The sequence below is a fragment of the Halichoerus grypus genome, chromosome 7, assembly GCF_964656455.1.
Source record: "Halichoerus grypus chromosome 7, mHalGry1.hap1.1, whole genome shotgun sequence".
Classification (NCBI taxonomy): domain Eukaryota; kingdom Metazoa; phylum Chordata; class Mammalia; order Carnivora; family Phocidae; genus Halichoerus; species Halichoerus grypus.
Genome location: NC_135718.1, coordinates 39,189,022 through 39,214,088, shown reverse-complemented (window position 1 = coordinate 39,214,088; position 25,067 = coordinate 39,189,022). Strand labels below are relative to the sequence as shown.

The following is a 25,067-nucleotide window of genomic DNA, read 5'->3' as shown; positions in this document are numbered from 1 at the left end:
TTAATAGGTAAATGTAACCAATAAATGATGGAATGCTTTTATTTAGAAGGCCCAAAGTTATTTGGATTAGTTCTTTAAGTTGTCAATGACATTTAACAAAATCATTTATTCCTTTCTTCTTTTCTAATGAAAGAATTAGGAAACTAATTCTCAGCTAAAAGAGCAAATGTTTTGGAATTTCGCAGTGAATGACAGACATAATTTATTCAGTGCCTTCCCATAGTGCCGGGCCCTGAACTCGGTGTTTTCTCAATGTTAGCCCATGTACTGATGGGCTACTCTACACCTGTGGTACTTCCTTGTCTTATGGGAATTTAATAAATAGGCTGGGGGGGAAAAGCCCTCAAATTTCCTTAAAATAGTATATCAAACAAAAAAAGATATTGAGAAAAGCAATCAACTGGAGACTTGTTCACAGTATAGGATTATGATTAAAAGAGAAGAGGTAACCAAAGCATATATGCTTATAGGAGACTGTTAACAAAATGCAAGGAATATTCTTAATGATTTAAGACTTAAAACAGGTAAAAAGTCTGGAAAGACAGACCTTGTTATAGTAATCTCTATGTGGGAGGAGTTATATTTTTAAAAAGTGATTTGAAGTCAGGGGAACCTGGATTCAAGTCCTGACTTCATCACTGCCCATCTGTGTGACGTGGGGCAAGTTATTCAACTTCTTGAGGCTCAGTTCATGATCTCTAAATTGGAGACAAGAAAATTATCTACATCTCCCTGGGTGGTTCTGATTAAATCAGACACTGCATTTAAAGTGCTAAGTAGAGTGCCTGGCATATCATAAGCAATCATTTAATGTTATCTATTACTTTTACTATTGTTACTTATATAATTTAAGAAAACTTCTACCTGCATTTGACAGAAAAGAATCTCTTATGAACTATAAATTAGATTTAATTGCATATTAACATAAATGATGGCACGCTGAAACAAAGAAGTACGTAACTATCAATCCATCTGCTTCATGTGGTTTTATCTATTCCATACTTGAATCAACATTGGACTTACTGGGCTTTACCTAGCACTTAAAGAATATTTGGGAAATATCTACAAATCTGTAACATTTTAAGTGATTTAAGATAATGTATATCTAAAAAGTTTACTTTAAAAAAACTGTTAGTAATATCTAAGAAGTTTAATTAATCACCGACTAATGCATTTAACAAATATTTTTGAGTTTTCATAAGCAAGGCAGCATGCTTGGCACTGACTGACTTGAATGAAATAAAACTTTGTCTGCTGTTATTTAAAGACTCATTCTTTCTGCATAAAGTGGGTTTCCTATGGACTCTACATTCTACAAATAAATGTTTTCCAATACTTACAACTAAATTAACCTATTCACATTTACCAAGTTTCACGGATAGGTAAATTGAGGTTAGTGCTATATCAGTAAATGTAGAGAACATCAATAGGCCATGGGCAGTTTAAAAAAGAAAAGATTTATTTATGCCCAGGGTTATCATTTTAAAAAATCATATTTGCAGATAATTTCTAAAATTGAATGATCTAGCTCCTACAGAAAAGTATTTATGGGAATGTAAATTTTATCCATAAGAAAAAGAACCATTTAATTTGTGTTACTGTATGATTATGATTAAACACATTTCCTTTTCATATATTTCTCTCCAAACTACCTACTGCTTATATAAATGTCTTCTAGTATCAATGACCATGACCATGTGACAAATTCATATAAAATGTGTTTAATAAAGAAGGAACATGTGATAAAATCTAAAGATAAATCTCATTCTACTTGATATGTTTTATAATAAAAACATCATGTACTTGGAAATAATTGCTTTAAGGCAAGAGTTTGGAACAATGAAAGGCTTACATTTAAAATGTGTCTAATATGAACCATAAGAGACGATGGACTCTGAAAAACAAACTGAGGGTTCTAGAGGGGAGGGGGGTGGGAGGATGGGTTAGCCTGGTGATGGGTATTAAAGAGGGCACGTTCTGCATGGAGCACTGGGTGTTATGCACAAACAATGAATCATGGAACACTACATCAAAAACTAATGATGTAATGTATGGTGATTAACATAACAATAAAAAATTAAAAAAAATAAAATGTATCTAATATAATAAAAGATATTCTTTGTTATAGAATCTCTGATTATCAGTCAGGTAAAAGAGAGAGATTATACCTGTTGATATACCAAAGAGCAGTCTTTCTGCATAGCTTTTCTGAGGAATTGCTTAAAAAAAATATGTATGCGGTATCTGTTATCTAAGTTCAACTTTGGAAAATAGTGCATTTATTCTTCAAAATTTTTAAGAGATCCCTTTGAGAACTCTAAACATTAAAATAATTAAAATAATCTAATCGACATGTATAAGAAAACACATTCAACAATTAAATTCTCAGAATATAAGAATAGATCAGAATATAAGATAATATATATAATTATACTCAAAATATATACCAAGTTCTAAGAGAAGCAAAAGCCTCTCTGGATTATTTGGTTGTTTATTTTACTAACTATATGAAAGGCAAGGTGTTTGTGCTAGGATATGCAGAGCACCACAAGAGTGAGACCAGGGAGAACCTGAGGATGATATACATAATGTCAGATGTGCTATTGCAAGGGCACTCCCAATCCCCTTGCAATGGTACACCCAGTCTGCTGTCATTATCAAAAGTCTATGTAGAGACTGGCACACATGTAGCCATGCAATTATCTTAATAAACAATCTCATAATCAAATATGACTCATGCGAGTTAAACAATGGTTTTCAGGATTGGGTCAGTCTTCTTGGCTGTAAAAGATCTAAAGAAATTATCAACTGTTTTGGTAAAGCCCTAAATTTAGAGAATAGAATCAGTACTCTACTGTATGGTAAGAGTTTATTTACTTTGGTTAGCAGTAGTGAAAATCTGAATAATAGGCATGGCTCATTTTCATATTTCTGAAATACAATTAGAAAAAATGATTTAGTAGACAGCACTAAGCATCACAGAAAATCACAGATTCCATCATAAATATGCCAAATTACCTAATCAATAAACGATTTACATGTGAATCTTACCTATAATAGAACTTAACTTTTATGGTTTATCTGTATTTAACCCTGATGGCATACCTTGTAGAGACGTCATTGAAAGGTGTGACAAAAATTTGTTAGCGCTCATTCATTTCTATATGGTTTTACAATAATAATGTTCCAAAGCAAGTAAAAGTATTTGATGAGCTAAATGCATGTGTGGGGCTTAATATGAAGCAACAGTCTATCTGGCATCAGTAATCAAGCAATTACGAAATGGAAAGTACATCTTGTACAAGCTGACAGACCCATTAAATCGAGAGAGCTGTGGGCAGACATAGTGACACTGCAAGAATTACCAGAAAGCATTAATTTCAGCATTAATAAAATGGCAGTAAATAGATGACAGCTGCCAGATGAACTGAGAAATGAGGTTACTGGCCTTGTTAAGCTCTCGTCTGATTTTCTCGGGCACAAACTGGTCGAGGTAGCGTCTGAAGTGAAGGGCATCGATGGCGACGATCTCAGTGCCGCGCCGCTGCCAGGCATCCCTGGGGCAGGACGGAAGGGGGAAGACGATGACTGGGGAAAGACACTCACAAAACGTAACCCTTGTGAGGTGGGGTTTCTAGGAGTCTGGCAGGGCTAAAATATTAAAAACAAACCAACAAACCAGTAGCTACAGGTCTCAGCAAAACAAGAGGGCAGAAAACCACATCTTTAGATTTCAAGGCATACACATAATGGACTACTAGGCATTAAAGAGTAAAACAAAAAATTATCAAGAGATGACAAATATGACAGAGTGTAAACAGATACATCATTTACAGTGAGTCTCAGAAGTTAAAGGATTTGGGGGCAAACAAAAGGAACTTCGTTCTTGGTTTTCCTCTAATACTGAAGACATGGCATTTGTATCTTGACAAAAGCCAAAAAAAATGCTCGTTCTTCCTTTGCTTTGAAAGACCTGTTTTTTGGGTCTTGGGTTTATAACATCACCATCTACCATCCAAAACATAATCCAAACAAGTGTTACAAAAAATGTGTCATGATTCAGCACAACATTCTATCTACTGTGCTCAATTGCTGACGGTGCGAAACTATTTTTAAAAAGACAAAGACAGTAAAGCAGATATTGCCTGTGGAAATAGGAAGGACTGGGTGAGATGACTTTGGCAATGTGAAATTCCAAATATTCCAATACTCCCTTTACAGACTTGCATAAAGTGACATGCCAAGCAACTTTTCACACTGAAGAAAGGCAACAGAAACCTTCATGTTAGTCTGTAAATAATTATCAGGAATTAAATATCCACATAGGTAATTGTTACAACCAAATATTTTAACCAAAAAAAAGGGAAGAGACCCAGGGGCCGGACTTGAGATATTACAAAGAATAAGTTGGCATGGGTAGATGGGCAATTACTGATTCTAACACAACTGCTCTTTTTCATTAACGCATGTACACACCCACAAGTGCTTTCAGGCATCATTTCTTTTTGTTTTTTCTTTCTCCAAATTTTAATTTAAATTCCATTTAGTTAACATACAGTGTAATATTAGTTTCAGGTGTAGAATTTAGTGATTCATTACTCACATACAACACCCTGTGCTCATCACAACAAGTGCACTCCTAATCCCCATTACCCCTTTAACCCATCCATCCCTCTCCCCTCCAGTAATCCTCAGTTTGTGCTCCATAGTTAAGAATCTGTTTTCTGGGACACCTGGGTGGCTCAGTTGGTTAAGCATCTGCCTTCAGCTCAGGTCATGATTTCAGGGTCCTGGGATCAAGACCCACGTTGGGCTCTGGGGAGTCTGCTTCTCCCTCTGTCTGCCTCTCCCCCCTGCTTGCGCTCTCTCTCTGACAAATAAATAAATAAAATCTTTAAAAAAAAAAAAATCTGTTTTCTGGTTTGCCTCTCTCTTCCCCACCCATGTTCATTTGTTTTGTTTCTTATATTCCACATATGAGTGAAATCATATGGTATTTGTCTTTCTCTGACTGACTTATTTCATTTAGCATCACATTCTCTAGCTCCATCTATGTCATTGCAAATGTCAAGATTTCATTCTTTTTTATGGCTGAGTAATATTCCATTATATATATATATATGCCACATCTTCTTTATTCTCAGATCTAGCAACTGCACTACTAGGTATCATTTGGGTAACCAAACGATACAGAAATACTGATTTGAAGGGATACGTGCACCCTGATGTTTACAGCATCATTATCAACAGTAGCCAAATTATGGAAAGAGCCCAAATATCCATCGACTAATGAATGGACAAAGAAGATGTGGTATATATATATACAATGGAATATTACTCAGGCACCATTTCTATAAAAGTTTACCCCCTAAAAGTTCGCGAGGAAGCAAATATGTCAAAGTATAAAAGCATTTTTCAGTAAGAAATAGGAGACTTCAGCAAAGTTTACTGTAGGTCATGCTGTTAACCGTCCTGTGGCATTAGGCAAACTGTCCCAACATGTTTCCCCACCTACTTAATCTCACAGAAAAATTAAGGATAAATAAGCTGGTTAAAGGCTTTAAGCTCTAATAAGAACCTATTCTAAGTAAGTTTGGCCTTGGAAGTTAACCTCCACTGACTGCTTACATTTGGTAGCTGACAGGTAAAGAACAAGAGTTCCACCCTTATTTTTGGTTTATACTTTTGGCTTTTATTTCTCTGTTCTTCCCTTTTGTATATGGAGATGGTAATACTAGTTTAACTACCAATGAACCTGTAATACTGAACTTAAAACAAAAGTTACATTTCCAAAGTAAGAGTAGATGGAAGACAGAATGTACTAGGTCAAGCCCACATTCCTTAGCTTTTGGTCATGCAATACTCAAGTCAGAAACGAACTCACCTTTCACTTCCATCTTCATGGCTTCGGGCCCAACGATACGTTTCAGCATAGCCTGTGTATTCACTGTACTGTTCCGTACCTGAAACAAATAATCTGCCATTATTTTTCAGAAGGATTTTTCTTAAAAGCTTGAAGAGGGCACATATTGAATGGAGCACTGCATGTTATACGCAAACAAAGAATCATGGAACACTGCATCAAAAACTAATGATGTAATATATGGTGATTAACATAACATAATAAAATAAAATTAAAATAAATAAATAAATAGTTAACAAAAAAAAAAGCTGCATGCTCTGGGTCTTTAGAGCGGGAGGAGGGGCAGAAGCAGACTCCTCGCTGAGCAGAGAGCCTGACATGGCCAATCCCAGCTCCCCCCTCATCAGATCATGACCTGAGCCAAAGGCAGACGCTTAACCGAGTGGCGCCCCCTAAAGGGACTTTGTTAATAAACTTAATCCTCATTTCTGGAAATATCTGTTGGCAAATGTCAACTGAAAAAAAACCTCACTGGTCTTAATGACCTATTATTTTCTATAAGGAAATGACACCTATAATGACACCTATAAAAGCCACTGCAATGTTTATCATACAGAGATAAATGTCTCAATCAACAGAGAAAACAAAATATGCTCTGTCATATTAATGTCTTTCATGAGTGTACAGACTGTTTTATAAAGGTCTTCAATATCAGTAATCTGATGGTAATATTTAGTTTGTATTGTTGAGAAAGCAATTTTACATAAAGACATTCCCTGCTAAGAAAAGTATCATTAAAATTAAATCTAGGACTTGCCTATCCATATGCAAGTTACTTCAAAGGGCTTTGTAAACCAGAATACTGTGACAGAGAAGGCACGGAGACTAAAGCATAATTAAAATTCATCTGATGAGAACATGCACCAAGCTTGCCACATAACAAAGATTTCTACTTTTTTTTTTTTAAGTTTTTATTAAGTAATCTCTACACCCAGTGTGAGGCTTGAACTCACAACCCTGAGATCAAGAGTCACATGCTCCTCAGATTGAGCCCACCAGGCGCCCCCAGAGATTTCTACTTGGACATACCAGGAGGGATAGTGCCAAAAGTGTCCTACTGCTTAACTAAATAAAATCATTCCAATTCCTATGGTCAACTCAATAATTAAACTTTTCAAGAATCAACAAAACCGTAAAATGAAAAGCTGAAAACCCTGAGCAAGATAATACTTTTCACATATAAAAAAGAAATAAAAAAAAAAAGAATAAACAAGACAACACTGACAACTAAGAGTAGTGACTTTTTTTTTTTTTTAGTGCAATTGCCCTAAATTTGCCAGTAAATAAAATGCAAGCAGACTGACTTTTTCAGACAGCTGAACACTATTTATTAAAATGACTATTCATCCAGTAAAGGTCCAATACTGAAGATATTTGTGACAAAGACTTAATATTAGGGAAAAAATGATACTAGAATATACAGTATTTCCAAAAAATATATATATTTTTAAAAATAGAAAACAGGGGCGCCTGGCTCAGTCAGTAGAGGATGACTCTTGATCTCAGGGTCGTGAGTTCAAGCCCCAACTTGGGTGTAAAGATTATTTAAGCAAACAAACAAACTTTAAAAAAAAAATAGAAAACATATTTAATAAAAATAAAAAGAACACAAAATCAAATCATGACATGCTAATTATGAACTGTCAGTTCTTCATCCAAAAGCAAATTATTTTCATTTTTGGGGTCAGGTTAACTTCTTACATGTTACTTAAACAACTTGAAGCTTTTATACACAAAGATTACTAAATGTAGTGAACAAGACTGCAAATGGCCTCTACATTTAACTATTAACTTATAGATAGATAACAGAGAAACATGTTAAATACCACCATGAAGATGTAATCAGCAACATTCAGACCATAGGAAACTCTACAGGACCAATAGTCTGGGCTGCTTACAAAAAATTATAAGGAAAAAAAGAGAGCAGAACCTATAAACTAAAAGAAACAAACATGAAAACACTAATAAGAAAGTAAGAGTAGTTATATTAATATTGGATAAAACAAACTTGAAGTCAAGGAGTATTATGAAAGATAAAGAGGAACACTTCATAATGATAAAAGGGTCAATTCATCAGAAAGATACAACAATTTTGCTTTTATTTTGATTTCACATTTGAGAAATTAATGAAATCCATTACATTAATAGATTAAAGAACCCCACATAATCCTAACAAAAGTTGCAGAAAAGATAAAATTCAACACCTACCATGATTAACACTCTCAACAAAACTGAGAATAAAAAAAAGGAACTTCCTCAATCTGATTAAGGACCACTACATGAAAACTTACAACTAACTTCATACACAGTAATGAAAACATTCCACCTAATTCAACACTGTAGTGAAGTCCTAGCCACCATAATAAGGCAAAAAAAAAAAAAAAGAAAGAAAGAAAAGTCAAAAAGAGTATAAAAAAGTAAGACTATCCTTATTTGCAAATGTCATGACTATTTATGTAGCAAATCCTAAGGAATCACCAGGAAATGAAAGAAAAAAAGAAAAATTATAGAAAAGAAAGACAAGCTCATAAATAAATATAGTATCAAAGATATGTCTATATAATAGCAGCAAACAGTGGGAAAATAAAACTTTCAAAAATCCATTAACCAGAGCATCAAAAACAATAAAATACTTAGGAGTAAATGTAACAAAAGATACAGCAGACACCACTGAGAAAAAGTAAAGAAGATTTAAATAAACGGTAAGATAGACCACCCTCAGGGGTTGGAAGACTCAATATGGTATTTCTCAATATTGTAATCACAAATATTCCTGAATCCTTTTGAGATTCCTAGCAGACATTAAAAATAGTAATCGAGAAGGCGATTCTAAAATTTACATGGAAATGCAAAGAACCTAAAATAAGCAAAACATTTTTGAAAAAAGAACAAAACTGGAGGATTTAAGTATCTGAGTTCAATATTTACTTGTTGTGACCTAAGGAAAGACCAAGAGATCAACTGAACTAAATAGAATTCATAGATAAATCCACACTTGTATGGTCAATTGACTTATGACAATGGGGCTAAAACAATCCATTGGGGAAGGAAGGGATAGTCCTTCCAACATATGTTGCTGGAACAATTAGCTATTCATATAGAAAAAAACCCAAAAACTTCAATTGCTACCTCACACTATGAACACAAATTACTCTGAAATAAGATAAAGGCATTAACATAAAACCTAAAACTATAAGACTTCGAAGAAAACATGGGAGAATGGCTTTATGACACTGGGGGTACATAAAGATTTCTTAGACAGGATAAAGAAAGCAGTGACCTTAATACAATTTTAAAAAGACTAGATTAGATCAATATTAAAACACTTTTAGGAAAATGCTTAGGCAAGACTGGAGGAAAAATATTTAGAAAACAAGTATCTGACAAAAGGCTTGTGTTCAAAATATTTAAGAACTCTTAGAAATCAATAATAAAAATATACAAACAACCCAATTTAGAAAAATAAGCAAAAGACTTAAACATAACCATCACAGAGGAAGATAAACAATTAGCTACTGACTACATGAAATACTGCTGAATAACACTAGTTATAAGAGGAATGCAAATTAAAACCACAGTGAGATACCACTATATACCCGACAGAATGGGTAAAATCAAAAAGAATGACAACACTAAATGTTGACAAGGATGTCAGCTGAGCTCCACATAACAGGTTTGCTATTTGCAGTGGCATGGCTTAGAAGTTCTGAAATCACCTTTTCTGTATTCTAGGTTTACTCTAAGAAAAGAGGAAGACTAGAATTTATGTTGTGATGTTACGTGGCAATGGGAGGTAGCCACATGAATCCAGTTGTTTATATGTATATGCATGTGTGTGGTTATATCATATATGTCCTGGGTCTGTCTGATGAAGGCATAGAAGCAATGACACCCTTCATAGCAATAAGCATACTGAGTATTCAAATCTTGATTTCTTTTTTTTTTTAGACAGAGAGAGAGCGTGAGCGAGGGGAGGGATAAGGGGAGCGGGAGACAAACAGAACCCCTGCTGGGTGGGGAGCCTGACATGGGGCTCAATCCCAGGACCCTGAGATCATGACTTGAGCCAAAATCAAGAGTCAGATGCTTAACCGACTGAGCCACACAAGCACCCCTCAAATCTTGATTTCTAAAAATTACTCTAAATCCAGGACTCCTTGGAGAGATAGATGATCTAGAGCTGGGGCAGGGAATATACAAGATGAGCTTAGAACTCTTTTAATGCCAAAAAAGGGGAAAGTGCATTAAAGAATGATGGGCAAAGGAACACAACAGCTAACACTGACAAAATCTGGAACATTATAGCATCAAAATAGATCACAGTAATGGATTATAACACATTGAATAAAATAAGAATCCATGTGACTATATAAATATTAATAAATATACATAAATAAGAGAGAATGGAAAATCCTTCCTTACAGTAGAGTGCCAACTAAATGCAGGAGGAATGATGGAGTTAAGAAAATGGGTGCTAAAATAGTGGGTGAATGTTTGATGAGGAAAGAATATTTACAGTTTCAAAATGTGAAATACGTAACTACAGATTAATTACAAAGGGAAAAGACTAACTTGAAAGTGAAGAAACTTGGCAGATCCCACCTTAACCAAATCATGACAATTTATCATAAACACTGAGACAAAGTGGTATTACTGTTCTCCTCAAAAGATACATTAGAGCAGGACACATCACTTCAGTGGGATTTCTATCAAAATGAATAAACTGGGGACGCCTGGGTGGCTCAGTCGGTTAAGCGTCTGCCTTTGGCTCGGGTCATGGTCCCGGGGTCCCAGCATCAGGCTCCCTGCTCAGCCAGGAGCCTGCTTCTCCCTCTGCTCCTCACCCCGCTCGTGCTCTCTCTCTCTCTCTCAAAAAAAAAAGAATAAACTGAATCTAGTTACAAAGAAACATTGGGCAAACCCAAAATAAGAGACAATTTATCAAGTAATTGGTTTATATACTTTTTTTTTTTTTAAGATTTTATTTATTTATTTGACAGAGAGACACAGCGAGAGAGGGAACACAAGCAGGGGGAGAGGGAGAGGGAGGAGCAGGCTTCCCGCGGAGCAGGGAGCCCGATACGGGGCTTGATCCCAGGACCCTGGGATCATGACCTGAGCAAAAGGCAGACTCTTAATGACTGAGCCACCCAGGCGCCCCTGGTTTATATACTTTAAAAATATCAAGGTAAACAAATACAAGGAAAGGCTGAGAAACTGTCCTACTTTAAAGGATACACGACAACTGTATTCAAGGTGTGATCCTGGACTGGAGTAGACTGGGGGGAAAAAAGCTACAAAGAATATAATTGGGATAATTGACAAAATGAAAATATTGACTAGGGATTAACTAATAGTACTTTATTAATGTGAAATTTCTTGATTTTGATAATTTTGTTGTGATTTAAGAGAATATCCTAGTTATTAAGAAATATACAGCAAAATATTTAGGATAAAAGGGCACAATGTCTCCAATGTACTCTCGAAGAGAGATCAGGAAAAGAAAATAGAGAATGATAAAGCAGATGAGAAGAGATGCAAACTGGTGAATCTGGATGAATATTATATGGGAATTCCTTGTATTATTCTTGCAACTTTCCTATGAGAGTCTGAAATGTCTCATATACACACAAATATAAAAATATCTATACAATATAAATATTTAAAAAGCTATGAAAAATACTATTCTATTTTCATTTATGATTAAAATTTTCCATAATAAAAACATAAAAGATTTAAACTCAATACTAAGAGTTTCTAGTCTATTACTTAGCATACTGCTTCTTAGAAGTAATTTTCAAGAATTTAAAATAATTTATACCTTAATTCCTATAAATTCATCTAGGATTTTGGATAAGATACGCAGCTACAAATTAAGAAAATAATTACAGAATTCATGTTGTTTCTTGTGTAAGCCTTCCTTGACACCGTAAGTAGCACTGGTGGTCCCTTATCTGTGCTCCACAGTACTCTGCACATAGCATCAGTAAAGCACTTAGAATATTAAATTGCAAACTGAGAGTCAGTTATATTTCTACACAGTGGCAATGAACAATCACAAACTGGAATTTTAAAAATATATTTATAATAGCAACAAAAATATGAAATAGGGATAAACGTGAGCAAATATAAAAGAAGTATAAAGTGAAAAGTATACATTTTACTGAGAGAAATTAAAGATGACCTCAATAAACAGAGCTATCTCATTCATGTGTCAAAGACTAAATATTGTTAAGATGTCAATTCTCCCCAAATTGATCTATAGATTCAAAGCAGCCTTAATTAAAATTCCAGAAGCTTTTTGGTAGATATTGACAAACTGATTCTAAAATTCACCAAAACAACTCTGAAGAAGAACAAAGTTGGAGGACTCACACTATCTGATTTTGAGAATTATTATAAAGTAATATATTATTATACAGTAATCAAAACAAAAAATAAAAACAAGTCGCTGTAAGATCATGAAAAGATACACCACATATGATAAAAAGATATACCACATCTGATAAAATACCTGTATCCAAAATACATAAAGCATTTTCAAAACTCAACAATAAAAAAGAAATAACCCAATTAAAACATGGGCAAAAGATGGTTTCATGTATGTAGCCATACATCAAAAAGTAACTTACCTAACTGTATACTTTAAATATACAGTTTACTGTATGTCAATTATGCCTCAATAAAGCTGTTTTAAAAATGTAATCTAACTCCTTGACTAGACTGCCAGCTTCTCAAGAAAGGAATTATAAGTCATTAACATGTATGTCTACATTAGCATTTTGTTAACGCAAGAATACAGATGCAGAGGGGTGACTGGCTGGCTCAGTTGGTGGAGCATGCAACTCTTGATCTCAGGGTCATGAGTTCAAGCCCCACATTGGGTCTGGAGCCTACTTAAAAAAAAAAAAAGGACTATAGAAGCAGTTAAGTACTTGCTGCATAAACATAATAATTAACAAGCAAAAAAGGAAGAACACTGTATTAACTGAGGTTAAAATTATAATTCCAAAAAGACTTAATCGGAAAGTACCATGTAACTGACACATATAAAAAAATTCACATTTACAAAGACAGCCTGGCATGGTAAAAAGAGCACCACACTAAGATTAGGAGACATGAGGGACCCAAAGTGAATCCTTAAGTAACCAAATCTCTCAGTGGACTTCATTTCATCATCTGAAAATCAGGGTTGTTAATAATTCCTATCTTGTTTACTTCATAGAATTCCTTGGAAAACCATATAAGAAGAATTCAAAAGTCTTCAAAACCATAAAGTAGTTAGTATTGGTGTCATCAGACTCTACTTTGCAAGGAGGTAGAGAAACCAAAGATACATGATTTCATTTATGTGAGGTTTAAAAGCAACCTGGTCTACTGACCTGACTGGAAATAAAGACAGGAACAGTCCTGTTCCTTTCTATTTTCTGCCCAGCAGTGGACAAGCTTCATTTTCCTTATTTATAAAAAACAAAACAAAACTGCCTACTCTGATCTCTTAACTATGAAAACAAATACCTGTCTTTTCAAAAGAAAGTGGCTGGAAAATACAAAATATCAATTATCATATTTCTATTTTAGGTTAGGATTGTTTTGTCCTTCTTTCCTAAAAGAAACGAGATTAATTTCTTTCAGGTATGGGAAATCAAAGATGCACATACAAATGATTTTGTTCTAAACAAATTAAATCCTGGATTTTCAGAGTAGACATCTTTCAAAATTATGTCAACTGCCTGTTCTGAAAAACAGATACCCTTGTTTTAAATTCAAATATATTGATAAACTATGATGAAAATACAAAGGTTAATAGTGATAATAGGAAACAAGAGACAGAAGATTGAATGACTTTTGTGATAGCTCTCTATAGGTATAACCTATAAGACTTCATGCTCAAAAATTAATCTTCAGTTAAGGAAAAAACTAGAAGGAACCCATTAAAATCTTTGCATAAGTTTGTGACAGGTTAATGAGTTTTTAGATTTAGTAATAAGAAATGTTCTTATTTTTCTCTTACTAGTAATGAAAGTTTATGATGAACTGAGAAAAAAATATTTGGAGATTAAAAAATTCTACGTACCAATGGGTTGTGCCCTTGGAAATAAGGTTTGTATAAAAGCAAAGCCATCTACTCTGCTTTTATTAGTAGCACTCATACAGTGATGATTATTCAGGAGATAGAACACTTTTGACTTTCATTGCCATGATTAAGAAAAATGAAGAAAAGCTGAACAACTGAATTTGGATCTTTCCCAGTGAGCTGGTATCATTTAGTTGGCAATGGGTTGTTTTTGTAGTGATGGTCTTCTAGTGTTGTTGCTCTATAAAAAGCATCAATACCGTAAGCAATGGTGTCTGTCCACTTTTCTACTTTCTATCAGATATGCTGACATTCACAAAAGATATAAGGATCTGTGATGTCTGGGACAATTTGATTCACTAGAGGGCAGGTTTTATGTTAAATGTACTAACATTCTGCTCAGTAAGTTTCATGTCTAGGCATCCGCTTTAAGTACTCACCACACTGAAACAATAAAACAAACTCTTAGAACCATGGTAACACCCTTTCGCATTAAAGCTATCTGCTGGATGATGTAGAAGAACACAAGAAAGGGGGAAAAAGGGGGAAAAAAGAGGGGGGTAAGATTGGAGATTCTTTCTATCTATATTTACTGAAAGGTTTTAACTCATGGCTGCCTCCAGGGAGGATCACAGCAAATAGAGGGATAACACTATCTGGATAAAAGTATTTGCCTGTTTCATGACCTGTTTCATATTCATTTCAAAGTCTGATACCAACCAGATGCCCCAAAATGATGATAAATTTAATTTATTTCTAATTTCTCAAACTCTTCTACAGATTCAGGCAGCAGAGTCACAGCCATTAGCTCACTGAGCCTGGATGAATCATTGAAGGAATGGAATTGATCAGGCAGATAGATTGCAGTGCATGGCTAAGAGTCTCCTGAGAAGGGAGATGGCAGAAATCCAACATCAAATAGATGATGAAATGGCCATTTCCATTATGGGAACATCACATCACAGATATTAATTAGAAGGCACTATAATAGAGTTAAGTGGATGTGGGGGAAAATGCTGAGTTAAAAGTCACCCCGGATGTCCCTAGCCTGAAGTAATCATAGATGTGAAGGTGAGTCATGGATTTGCAATTTTCCATTCATTTTACAATAGCTATAGGTAAGGTAGAGAACAGATATAACTCCAGAGTGGTGATCTTTTTTTTAGACTGGGGACAAGCTATCTTTAAAAAAAGAAAAAAATTCTAGTGTTTTCCTTTTATTATTAGGAAGAAAATTACATCTTTTATTTACAGCGACACTAATGGTAGATGATAAGAGACCTACTATTCTCCTAGTAAAGAAGAAATAAAGCAAATGAAACAAATTAGCTCTGAGTTTAAATACCCAGCATTCTACCAACTTTTTTATTTTAAGGATATAAACTCATCTTTAAAACTGATGAAATATTCTGTCCTGAGTCTTTAGTTCAAATCTAGCTTAGCTGTTAAAAATTAAAAAAAATTTTAAAGTATTATTTGATAACACCCAAATGCTGGAGACAGTCACATTCCAGACCTTCAGAGCTCTCTAAAACATTATAAGACTCATATTCAAAGTATCTATTGGCCCAACACTGGATTTATGACAGTTTAATTTTTTTCTTCTGCAATCCCTTGCACTTTCCTTCCCCCTAATACCTTCCAACTGCATTCTTCCTATCTGTACACATAATAAACAATAATAGCAGACAGATGACCAATAAAGGAGTTGAGACAACAGTGAAGATAGAAGGGTTTTATCTTTACATTTTGGTACAATATGGATTACAACCTCAGGATTCTGGATGAAATACTTTGGTTATTAACTTCAAATAGTTGAGGCTTTATCCAAGAGGAAATTTCTTTGCTGAGGTTCCATTCTTAATTTCCTACATAAACTTAGAAAATTAACAATTTGCCTTACATCACCAAAAGAGCAGAATCACAGAGATATTATAAGAAATAATAAGATACCCAAATAATGTGGAATAACTTGTTGAAAGCTTTTTTCCCCAACAAGCACTTACCAAAGGTAAGGATGCATCAGCAAAAATGATTAAATAAAAACCTCTGAAAATTTTCTCCTCCATAAAAGCCATGAGAACACTGGCAAAAATTATAAGAATCAACTTTTTCTGAACTGTGGGAATTAACCAAAGGCTTGCAGCAGTCTGAGGAGGGTTCATTAAAGAAAAATTGGCTGAATCTTGGTAAAAACAATGAGCTTTGTGACATTTTAACTCTCCCTATTCTTATTCCACTCTCCTGAGCTCTAGAGTAGCCTTAAAAACCAACAGTTTGTAATCACAGTAAAAACCACGAAAGGGGTCAGAAGAGTGATGAAGTTCCTTCAAAGCCCCATTCTCAGAGAACTGTCATCATTTGACCTGTCTGGTGGCTCCCTGGAAGACCTCACTCGTAAGGCCGTCTTTATTTGATCTGACTTGGAGTGCACCAAGTCAGGGCAAAGAGCCTAATCCCCAGGGGTGTTTACTGAAAACAATTTCATGCAATTGCTTAACAGTATGGCTACCTGAGGCAGTAGACATCAGTTGGGGCAAATAATAGGCTAACCAAAAAGTTTCAAAAGGAAAGCTGAGGAATGAGATATCTATAAGGGGCTTTAAAAAATTCTTAGTATCCCCAGGAATCCAGAAGTCTACATGCATGACCATGGCTGTGTACATGCTCACGAAAGACCTGAGAATGTCCTAAGCTCACTACTCTGACCTTGAGGCTCTATGCAAGCAATAAATGAAGTGCCAAGTGCAAGCAGAAAGCAAATGTCAATGACCTGGTAGAGTATTGAAGGTGAGCCCCAATGTATACACAGAGTCCTTCAGAAAAGATTGACTTATTGGTTCCAAGCATTTAAGGTAATCTTAGTCCAATCATTAGCTAAACTAACCTAACTAAGTAGAGACTTTAATGAACATACACAAAAAAGAATACAGACTTTACAGAATTAGTTTAGGAAAGTCACTAAATAACAATAACAAATAGCAACAAAAACAGACTCTGGGGGAAGGGGAAAATCTGATTCTGAGAGTTGCTACATTATTAAAATGTCCAATTTTCAACAAAAAATTGAGATTTTGCAGGAGCGCCTGGGTGGCACAGTCGGTTAAGCATCTGCCTTTAGCTCAGGTCATGATCCTGGGGTTCTGGGATCGAGCCCCGCATCAGGCTCCCTGCTCTGCAGGGAGTCTGCTTCTCCCTCTCCCTGTGCCCCTTCCCCCTTCCTTGTGCACACACACACTCTCTCTCTCAAATAAATGAATAAAATCTTTAAAAAAAATTGAGATATGCAAAGAAAAGAGAAAGTAAGATACCTACTCAGGTAAAAAAGGTAGTCAACTATAACTGTACCTGAGGAGACCAGATGTTAGACTTACTAAACAAAGACATTAGCTATTTAAATATGTTCAAAGAACTAAAGGAAATTATATCTAAAGAACTAAAGTATGCAAATAATGCCTCACAAATAGAGAAACTCAAAAAAGAGATAGAAATTATTTAAAAAGAAGAACCAGTGGCTCAGTCAGTTAAACATCTGCCTTTGGTTCAAGTCGTGATTTCAGGGTCCTGGGATCGAGCCCTGCATTGTGGGCTCCCTACTCAGCAGGGAGTCTGCTTCTCCCTCTGCCACTCCCCCTGCTCGTGCTCTCTCTCAAATAGATAAAATCTTAAAAAAAAAAAAAAAAAGAAGAAGAAGAAGAAGAACCAAATAGAAATTCTGGAGGTGAAAAGTACAGTAACTGAAATAAAAATTTCATTGGAGGAATTCAAAAGCAGATTAGAGCAAGCAGAAAAAATAATCAATAAACTTGAAGATAAGTCAACTGAAATTATCCTGTCTGAGAAAGAGAAAGAATAGAGAATGAAGAAAAATGAACAGAGCTTCAGAGACCAATAGGACATCATCAAATGTACCAACATATGCATAATGGGATTCCCAGGAGGAGAAGAAAAAAAGGGACAGAATGAATACTTAAAGAAATAGTGGTCAAAAATTTCCCAAATTTATCTAAACATTCAAGCAGCTCAATGAACTCCAAATAGGATAAAATCAAAGAGATCCTAAACACATCATAATCAAACTGTTCAAAGACAAGGAGAAAATCTTAAAAGTAAATCTTAAAAGTAAAATATAAGGAACAAAATTTAGATACTCTCCTGAAAGTTGCCTATAAATATACCTGAAGCAAAGACAGTGGCTTCAGGCTTAGATCTCAGAGTCTTAGTTCTGGCATGTACCTCTTTGGAGGTAAATTAGTTGAGTATAAATTTGATATAACTCATAGGGGATGGTTTTTCTCTCATTATAATCTTTCAGAATAACAATCAACCAAATTCTCCAAACCAGGTGAGTGTTTAGTCTCCTACACTAATCTCAAAGCAGCAACAGATTCAAAAAGGAAATAAGAAATCCTTTTGCAGAAAGAAAAAAGTATCAGCAGCAGATGACTTGATTATGGCTTTTATGTGGGAATGTTCTTTTAGGTACTTGAATAAAAGGCTTAACTTACCTATGGTGGCTGATTAAGAATTTCTTAAGAACTATGAGTTAATCATTAGTTTTTTTGTAGCTCATTCACAAGAAAATACAGTGACATAGTAGTATCTCAAGCTAAAAAAACTTAAATAAAAAATTTAAATCTCAATAATAGACCTAAAGTATAAATTTGACCATATTTCCCTCTCGCCTCCTCCCATATTAACTTAAATCAAGAAAAGCCACTCAGATCATCACATTTTTTCTCTTAGGATTAGAAATTGGGTTAATATAAGGTTACTGATTTATTTCTCTTCTATAAAAGCTCTCTGTTTTACTGATTCTCTCTGACTACTGTAACTGTGTTTTTTTTATTTATATAGGTCTTCATACTGAAGTATAACAAAGCACTATGGAAACATAATGGAAGAATAATAATAGGGGGCACCTGGGTGGCTCAGTCGTTAAGCGTCTGCCTTCGGCTCGGGTCATGATCCCAGGGTCTTGGGATCAAGCCCCGCATCGGGCTCCCTGCTCTGCAGGAAGCCTGCTTCTACCTCTCCCACTACCCCCTACTTGTGTTCCCTCTCTCGCTGTGTCTCTCTCTGTCAAATAAATAAAAAAAATCTTTAAAAAAAAAAATGAAGAATAATAATAGAATACATGTTCAAAGACATATCACTATCCTCTTTTTAAGGGCATTATATCATAAAATTTCAAACTGGAGGGTAAATGCATAGTTTTTACCCTTGTTCCTCAGATAAAGATGCCAAGAAAGAAAAGGTGGGAATAAAATGTCTTACTCAAGATTAGGAAAATAAAACTGTAACAATTTCAAAAAACCAAGAATTAATCAATAAAAATATTGGGACTAATGCCCATGATACAGAATAGCGATATCTCGGTGGCTTCTAGCCTTCATGATAGATATTCATAGATGGGGAAAACTACTCTATCATACAGACTTCCCATAACTAACCTGTAATGATAAGACATTCATTGTGATCCAGCACCTCAGTGAAGAGCCGTGAAACAATTAACTCGGGGTTGATTAAAAAGCGGATTTCTTCTTGCACAAGTCCTGCACCGGTTACACCACCTCCAACAAAACGGTTTGCAAAATCCACCTATTTGGGAAAATGTGGCATGTTAAATGATGATCTAAATACCTACATATATGATAAAGAAGTACTCTCCCTCTTCCTTCCATTTCCCATATAAATCAATCCCCAAATTAGTAATCTTCCCAGGGAGAATAGGTTGTGATTGAATGTACTCTTTCCATCTCACTGCAGTTAACATCTCTGCTTATTCCTTTGGATTCTAAAACCTTAGAAGGAACCTGGAAAATGGAGCTTTTAGGCAAAAGCCTCAGTGTAATTATACAGACTCTTGTTTACAAACCTTCTATGTACTCCAAGGGCCACAAATCAAGGGAAACTATTTGGAAAGGTTTTAAGATCATTTCCACACCATTCACTATTCAATTTCCATTTCTGGATTTCTTATGACTTTAATTGTATCTTTCTTATATAATATGGCAATCAAACATTTGTCCTAAAAGAACTGAGAAACTTAGCAACTGCCCTTTTTTGGGTAACCTTTTTCTTCTGTGAAAGAATAAAGAGATGGAAATTTCATCCTAAATTCAGTTGTAAATGCAAAACTGTGTAAACATTACAAACTATTTTTTTTAATACAGCTAAGGAAAAAAGTGAAAACAGAAAACCTAGTTTAACAACAAAGATTCATAATTTGGCTATTGTTGATAATGCTACTTATAAACATCAGAGTACATGTTTATGGAAAGAGCCCAAATGTCCATCAACTGATAAATGGATAAAGAAGAGTGGGGTGTATGTGTGTGTATAAATAAACAAACTGGAATAGTCCTCAGCCATAAAAAAGAACAAAATCTTGCCATTTGCAACAATGTGGATAGAGCTAGAGAGTATTATGCTAAGTGAAATAAGTCAGTCAGAAAAAGACCCATACCATATGATTTTACTCATGTGGAATTTAAGAAACAAATGATCATAGTGGGGCACAAGAAAGAGGCAAACCAAAAAACTATAGAGAACAAACTGATGGTTACCAGAGGGGAGGTGGAAGGGGGGAAATAGGTTAAATAAGTTAAATAGGTGATGGAGTTTAAGGAGTACACTCGTGATGAGCACCAGGTATTATAATTAAGTGTTGAATCACGAAATTGTACACCTGAAAGTAGTATTACACTGTATGTTAACTGGAATTTTAATAAAAACTTAATGGTTTCCAGCTTTGCCTTAGATTTTTCTATTCGAGGACTTAGATTACACACATACACAACACCCTGTGTACATACATAGCTATACACATGCAAAAAGAATTTAGTAAGTAATATAAGAGAAGCTTATATACCGTATAGAAAAAACATACTCCTGTGTCTCTCCTTTCCTCTTACACTACTACCACACTCACAACACTTTTGACACCAGATGTATGGGTTTCTACACATCAAGAAATTCTGAAACACCAGCTAGGTATCCTGTAATTCAATTCAGTTCTGACATCATCTACCAGGAGTTCACATCAGATCCCACAGGCTAAGGATTCAGTCCCACAAGACTGCCCCATTTCACACACCAACTGCAAGTCCCAAGTTGTCAATTATACTTCTAATTGACCAGCTATAAATTGGGGTTCCCATGACCTGCTCCTGTGGTTTGATAGAACAGCTCACAGAACTCAGGATAACACTTATTTATGTTTACTGATTTATTAAAAAGGATATAATAAGGGATACAGATGCCTCTTCCCAGTTACCATGCCCATGTAGCATAGAGTTTCTATGCCTCTCTGGGCAAGGCACTCTCCTAGTACTTCCACATGTTCACCAACCTGGAAGCTCTTTGAATCCTGTACTTTTGGGGAGTTTTGTGGAAGCTTCATCACTTAGGCATGATCAAGCATTAACTCAGTTTCCAGTCCCTCTTCCTTTCCCAGAAAATGGGGGTGGAGTAAAAGTTCCAAACCTCTCATCATGGCTTAATCTTTTTGGTGACCAGCCCCCATCCTGAAACTATCCAGGAGCTCACCAAAAGTCACCTCATCAGAACAAAACACACTCCTATCACCTAGGAAATTCCAAGGGATTTAGGAGCTCTGTTTCAGGAAATCAGGGTCAAAGACCAAATATTAGAACAAAAGATGCCTCTAGTGCTCTTATCAGTTAGGATATTACTGGGGTTTTAGGAGCTCTGTGCAAAGAACCAGGGGTAGAGACCAATATACGTTTCTTCTATTATTTTACATATACTTTCAGACTATTGTCAAATATAAGATTTCCTAAAACTTGTTCTCTAAAGCAATTATGATACTACATAGTAATTTGAAGTCTGTTTTACAAAAGAGTAAAGCAAGAATATGAATCTTTTGATATATAAAGATACATGTAAAAAGACAGAAATTAACAAGGTAAAGTAGTCTTCTTTCATTAGAGAAAAACAGAAATACTGAAAAATATGACTGGACAAGTTCTTGAAATGAGTTATTACAGAGAACCATATATATTTTATACTCTGGCATACTAAATCAACACTAAAAAAAGAGTAACTCTTTAGCTTATATAGAAAATTAATTTTAGTTGAACTAGTCCATTGATTAGAATTAGCTGCTTTCAACATATAAGGTCATTATGCATTGGGTGATTTATGGCTTAAAATGTTCAACAAAGATCAACTGAATATTGTGCTGGGAACCATGTGATACAAAGATGAGTATGACGTGAGCCCTGACTTCACAGCATTTGTAATCTAGATGAGATCCCAGCACATAAGCAGAATAAGGTGATTACTAAAGAACCTACTAGAATGTATTAGATCCTTCCCAAATAATACAATTAACTAAAATTGGAGCAAGGAGACATGGCATTCAAACTAGATTTTGCTGACATTCAGGCAGAGGGAATAACTGCACAAGGACGTGGGAAAAAACAACTGTACAGAGCTATATGAAGACAGTGTTAAGCAGATTCCTGATGCCTGTCTGCAATATAGAGTATGTGAAGGATTATAGTTGCTGATGAGGTATTCTGGGGTCAAGGAAAGTACTTAATTTTGAAGGTTCTTGGAAAAATTCTAGGAAGAAGAGTTACAACTGGACCTGTGTTTTAGAAAGATAATTCAGGCTAGAGTTTAAAGAATGAATTGGAAAGCAGTAAAATTAAAAGCAGAGAGGCTGGGTAGGTGACTACTGAATAGTTTAGATAAGCACTACTAGGACCTCAAACAGGTCAGTGGGGAAGAAAGTGAAGGAATGAGAGACCCAGCAAAAATTAAAATGGAGAGCACTTGAAAATCAAGAGACTAGCTAAGCATAACAGTACTGTGAATACAAATGAGAAACAAACAAGGTTTGAGATCAGCAAAACTTAATTTTTACTGGAACAAGGTACACAACTAAAATAAAAAGATAAGTTCTATCCAACTTATGTACAACTTGGTAATGATAAATGAAATACATTCAATGTGCATACTATTATTCATTCTTTGAATAAAAGGCCAACATTTATTACTTGAAAGGTATGCACAGAAATAAATACATTATACTAAACTCAATATGCCTCTGAAGGCAGGGGTCTTTTAGAAAAATCAAACTTTCTACTACTTAAAAAAGTTCTTAATAAAAGGCTCTCTATTACAGGTGAGAAACCTGTTCCAGTACATGAAAACCAGCATATGCGGGCTTCTTTATTTTTAGCCATTTTCCAACTCACTTTACTTTAAAGCTACTTGTTCAGATTAGTCAGTTTCTGAATTATAACTTGATGAAAAGGGAGAAATGATAACAATCCTTAGAGAGGTTTTGTTGTTGTTGCCATTCAGTGTAATGTAATTTATATGCTACTCAAGGAGCTTTGAAATATTGCAATACAATATTCCCCAATCTCCTGGGGATACATGGCATGGGTAGGGAGAATAATTAATAGAAGCCTTTACAGAATTCTTTTAATCTATTGAGGTTTCACATTTCATCTATAATATATTCCAGAAAAGTGGGAAGAATCTCAACCTTGAATGTTGCTAAATAATTCCTTGCTGAATTGTATTGTGAGGAAAGGTCAGCATTCCTGTGGTGCTAACTAGCAGTAGCTTTGTTTATTTCATGTGTATTAAGACTCCCTCAGTTAAATCCAAGATTTTAATGTAGAAAAGAACATCATCAAGATGGAAATGTGTGAAAAAAGTAACATTCATTTGAAACAAATTTTAAGCATATTTCAAAATTACTGTTTACAAAAAAGTAATGATTAAATACAAATTTTAAAAAATTTTAAGTGCCAGACAAATATTAATTCAGTTATCTAAGTATTTCTGTTTATAATCTCAAAAAATTACTGGGAGAGAGTGATTTAAAGCAAAATATGGTTTGCCCCTTTGAAGATTTTAATTACAAATATGTCTTTGAAAAGGCCATTCTAAAAAGAATCTCAGTTTCACTAAGCACTGAGAGCATAAATATATCATAAGAAGCCAAATGCAAATGAGTCTAGTCATTTTACAGTACACATTATTCAAACAAGTTAGTCCATTCTCAGGAAACTGATTTAACTTCTGACCCAATATAAGCACCAAATAAGGATCTAAGAAGAAAAATCAGCAATTTCCAGTATAAGTGAAATGATGTACAGCATCTTTCAAAGAAAACTGAAATTACAATGCTCTTATAAATGGGATATGAACACAAATCACTAACATTTTGTCTCTGATTAGTGATTTTTAAAAAATCACTATAAAGCAAAAGAAAAACATGTTCAGGTTAAGTGTTACAACAATTTAAAGCTAGATACAGAGGGTGTTTTGTTAACTCCTTTTTCCAAAAATACATATTTTTAAAGTAAAGGCAGTAACACAGATTAATAACAAAGATTGAGAGATGGGCAAAATCTGCTCTGAAACAGGGAAAAGACAGCAAGCATAGTTGGCTCATGTGCCTGAAACTGTTACATATGGGAGAGAGGACTTTCTTATCAATCAGTTTTAGATGTCTGCCTCCTAAGACCTAAACAAGGTTGGTGGCAGAAAAACATTTCAAGCTGGTCATCATTTGGGGCAGAGCAAGAGCCTTTAAAGAAAAAGAACAAAACTGCTTGGTGACGGCTTGTCAAGACCATACTCTGGGAACTTCATCCACTGTCAATCTACATCAATGTCTGAACTAAGAGGACTGATGTTGTCCAGATCTTAAGATTTTCTGTCAAAGCCTTTTTAAAGAGGTGCACGTTAAGAAACAGTGTACACTGGCAAATAACAGTATTACCAAGGCTGTCAAAATGATCTGTCTGGCGTTTTTCTCCATTCTGCTATCATGCTTCTTCGCATTAAATCAGTTTAGGAGATAAATAAACAGGTTTTCATATTTCCTTTGCTGTCAGAAGCTTGGCAAGAGTAAGTCCCAAACACACGCACACTGTTGTGATCCACCTACCTGTAACATGCCTTGACCATTTCCTTCTATGGTACCTTCATAAGTGACATGCAATCGAGTCAGGGGTTTTTCACATCTACAATTTAAAAAGATAATCCTTTACTTTTTTCCTTTTTTTTTTTTCT

At 34.9% G+C, this 25,067-nt stretch overlaps 1 protein-coding gene across 5 annotated transcripts in view; it reads right to left on the bottom strand.

Moving 5' to 3' along the window:
• Window positions 1-25,067, bottom strand: part of PARG (poly(ADP-ribose) glycohydrolase) — a 121,467-nt gene that overhangs the window by 21,665 nt on the left and 74,735 nt on the right. For all 5 annotated transcript variants that reach the window (XM_036073414.2, XM_036073423.2, XM_036073405.2 and 2 more), the window contains 4 exons: window positions 24,943-25,018; window positions 19,454-19,601; window positions 5,885-5,963; window positions 3,449-3,557 (listed from right to left, as the gene is read on the bottom strand). In XM_036073414.2, coding sequence (XP_035929307.1) covers window positions 3,449-3,557; window positions 5,885-5,963; window positions 19,454-19,601; window positions 24,943-25,018 — 412 coding nt within the window. The remainder of the gene's footprint in view (window positions 1-3,448; window positions 3,558-5,884; window positions 5,964-19,453; window positions 19,602-24,942; window positions 25,019-25,067) is intronic.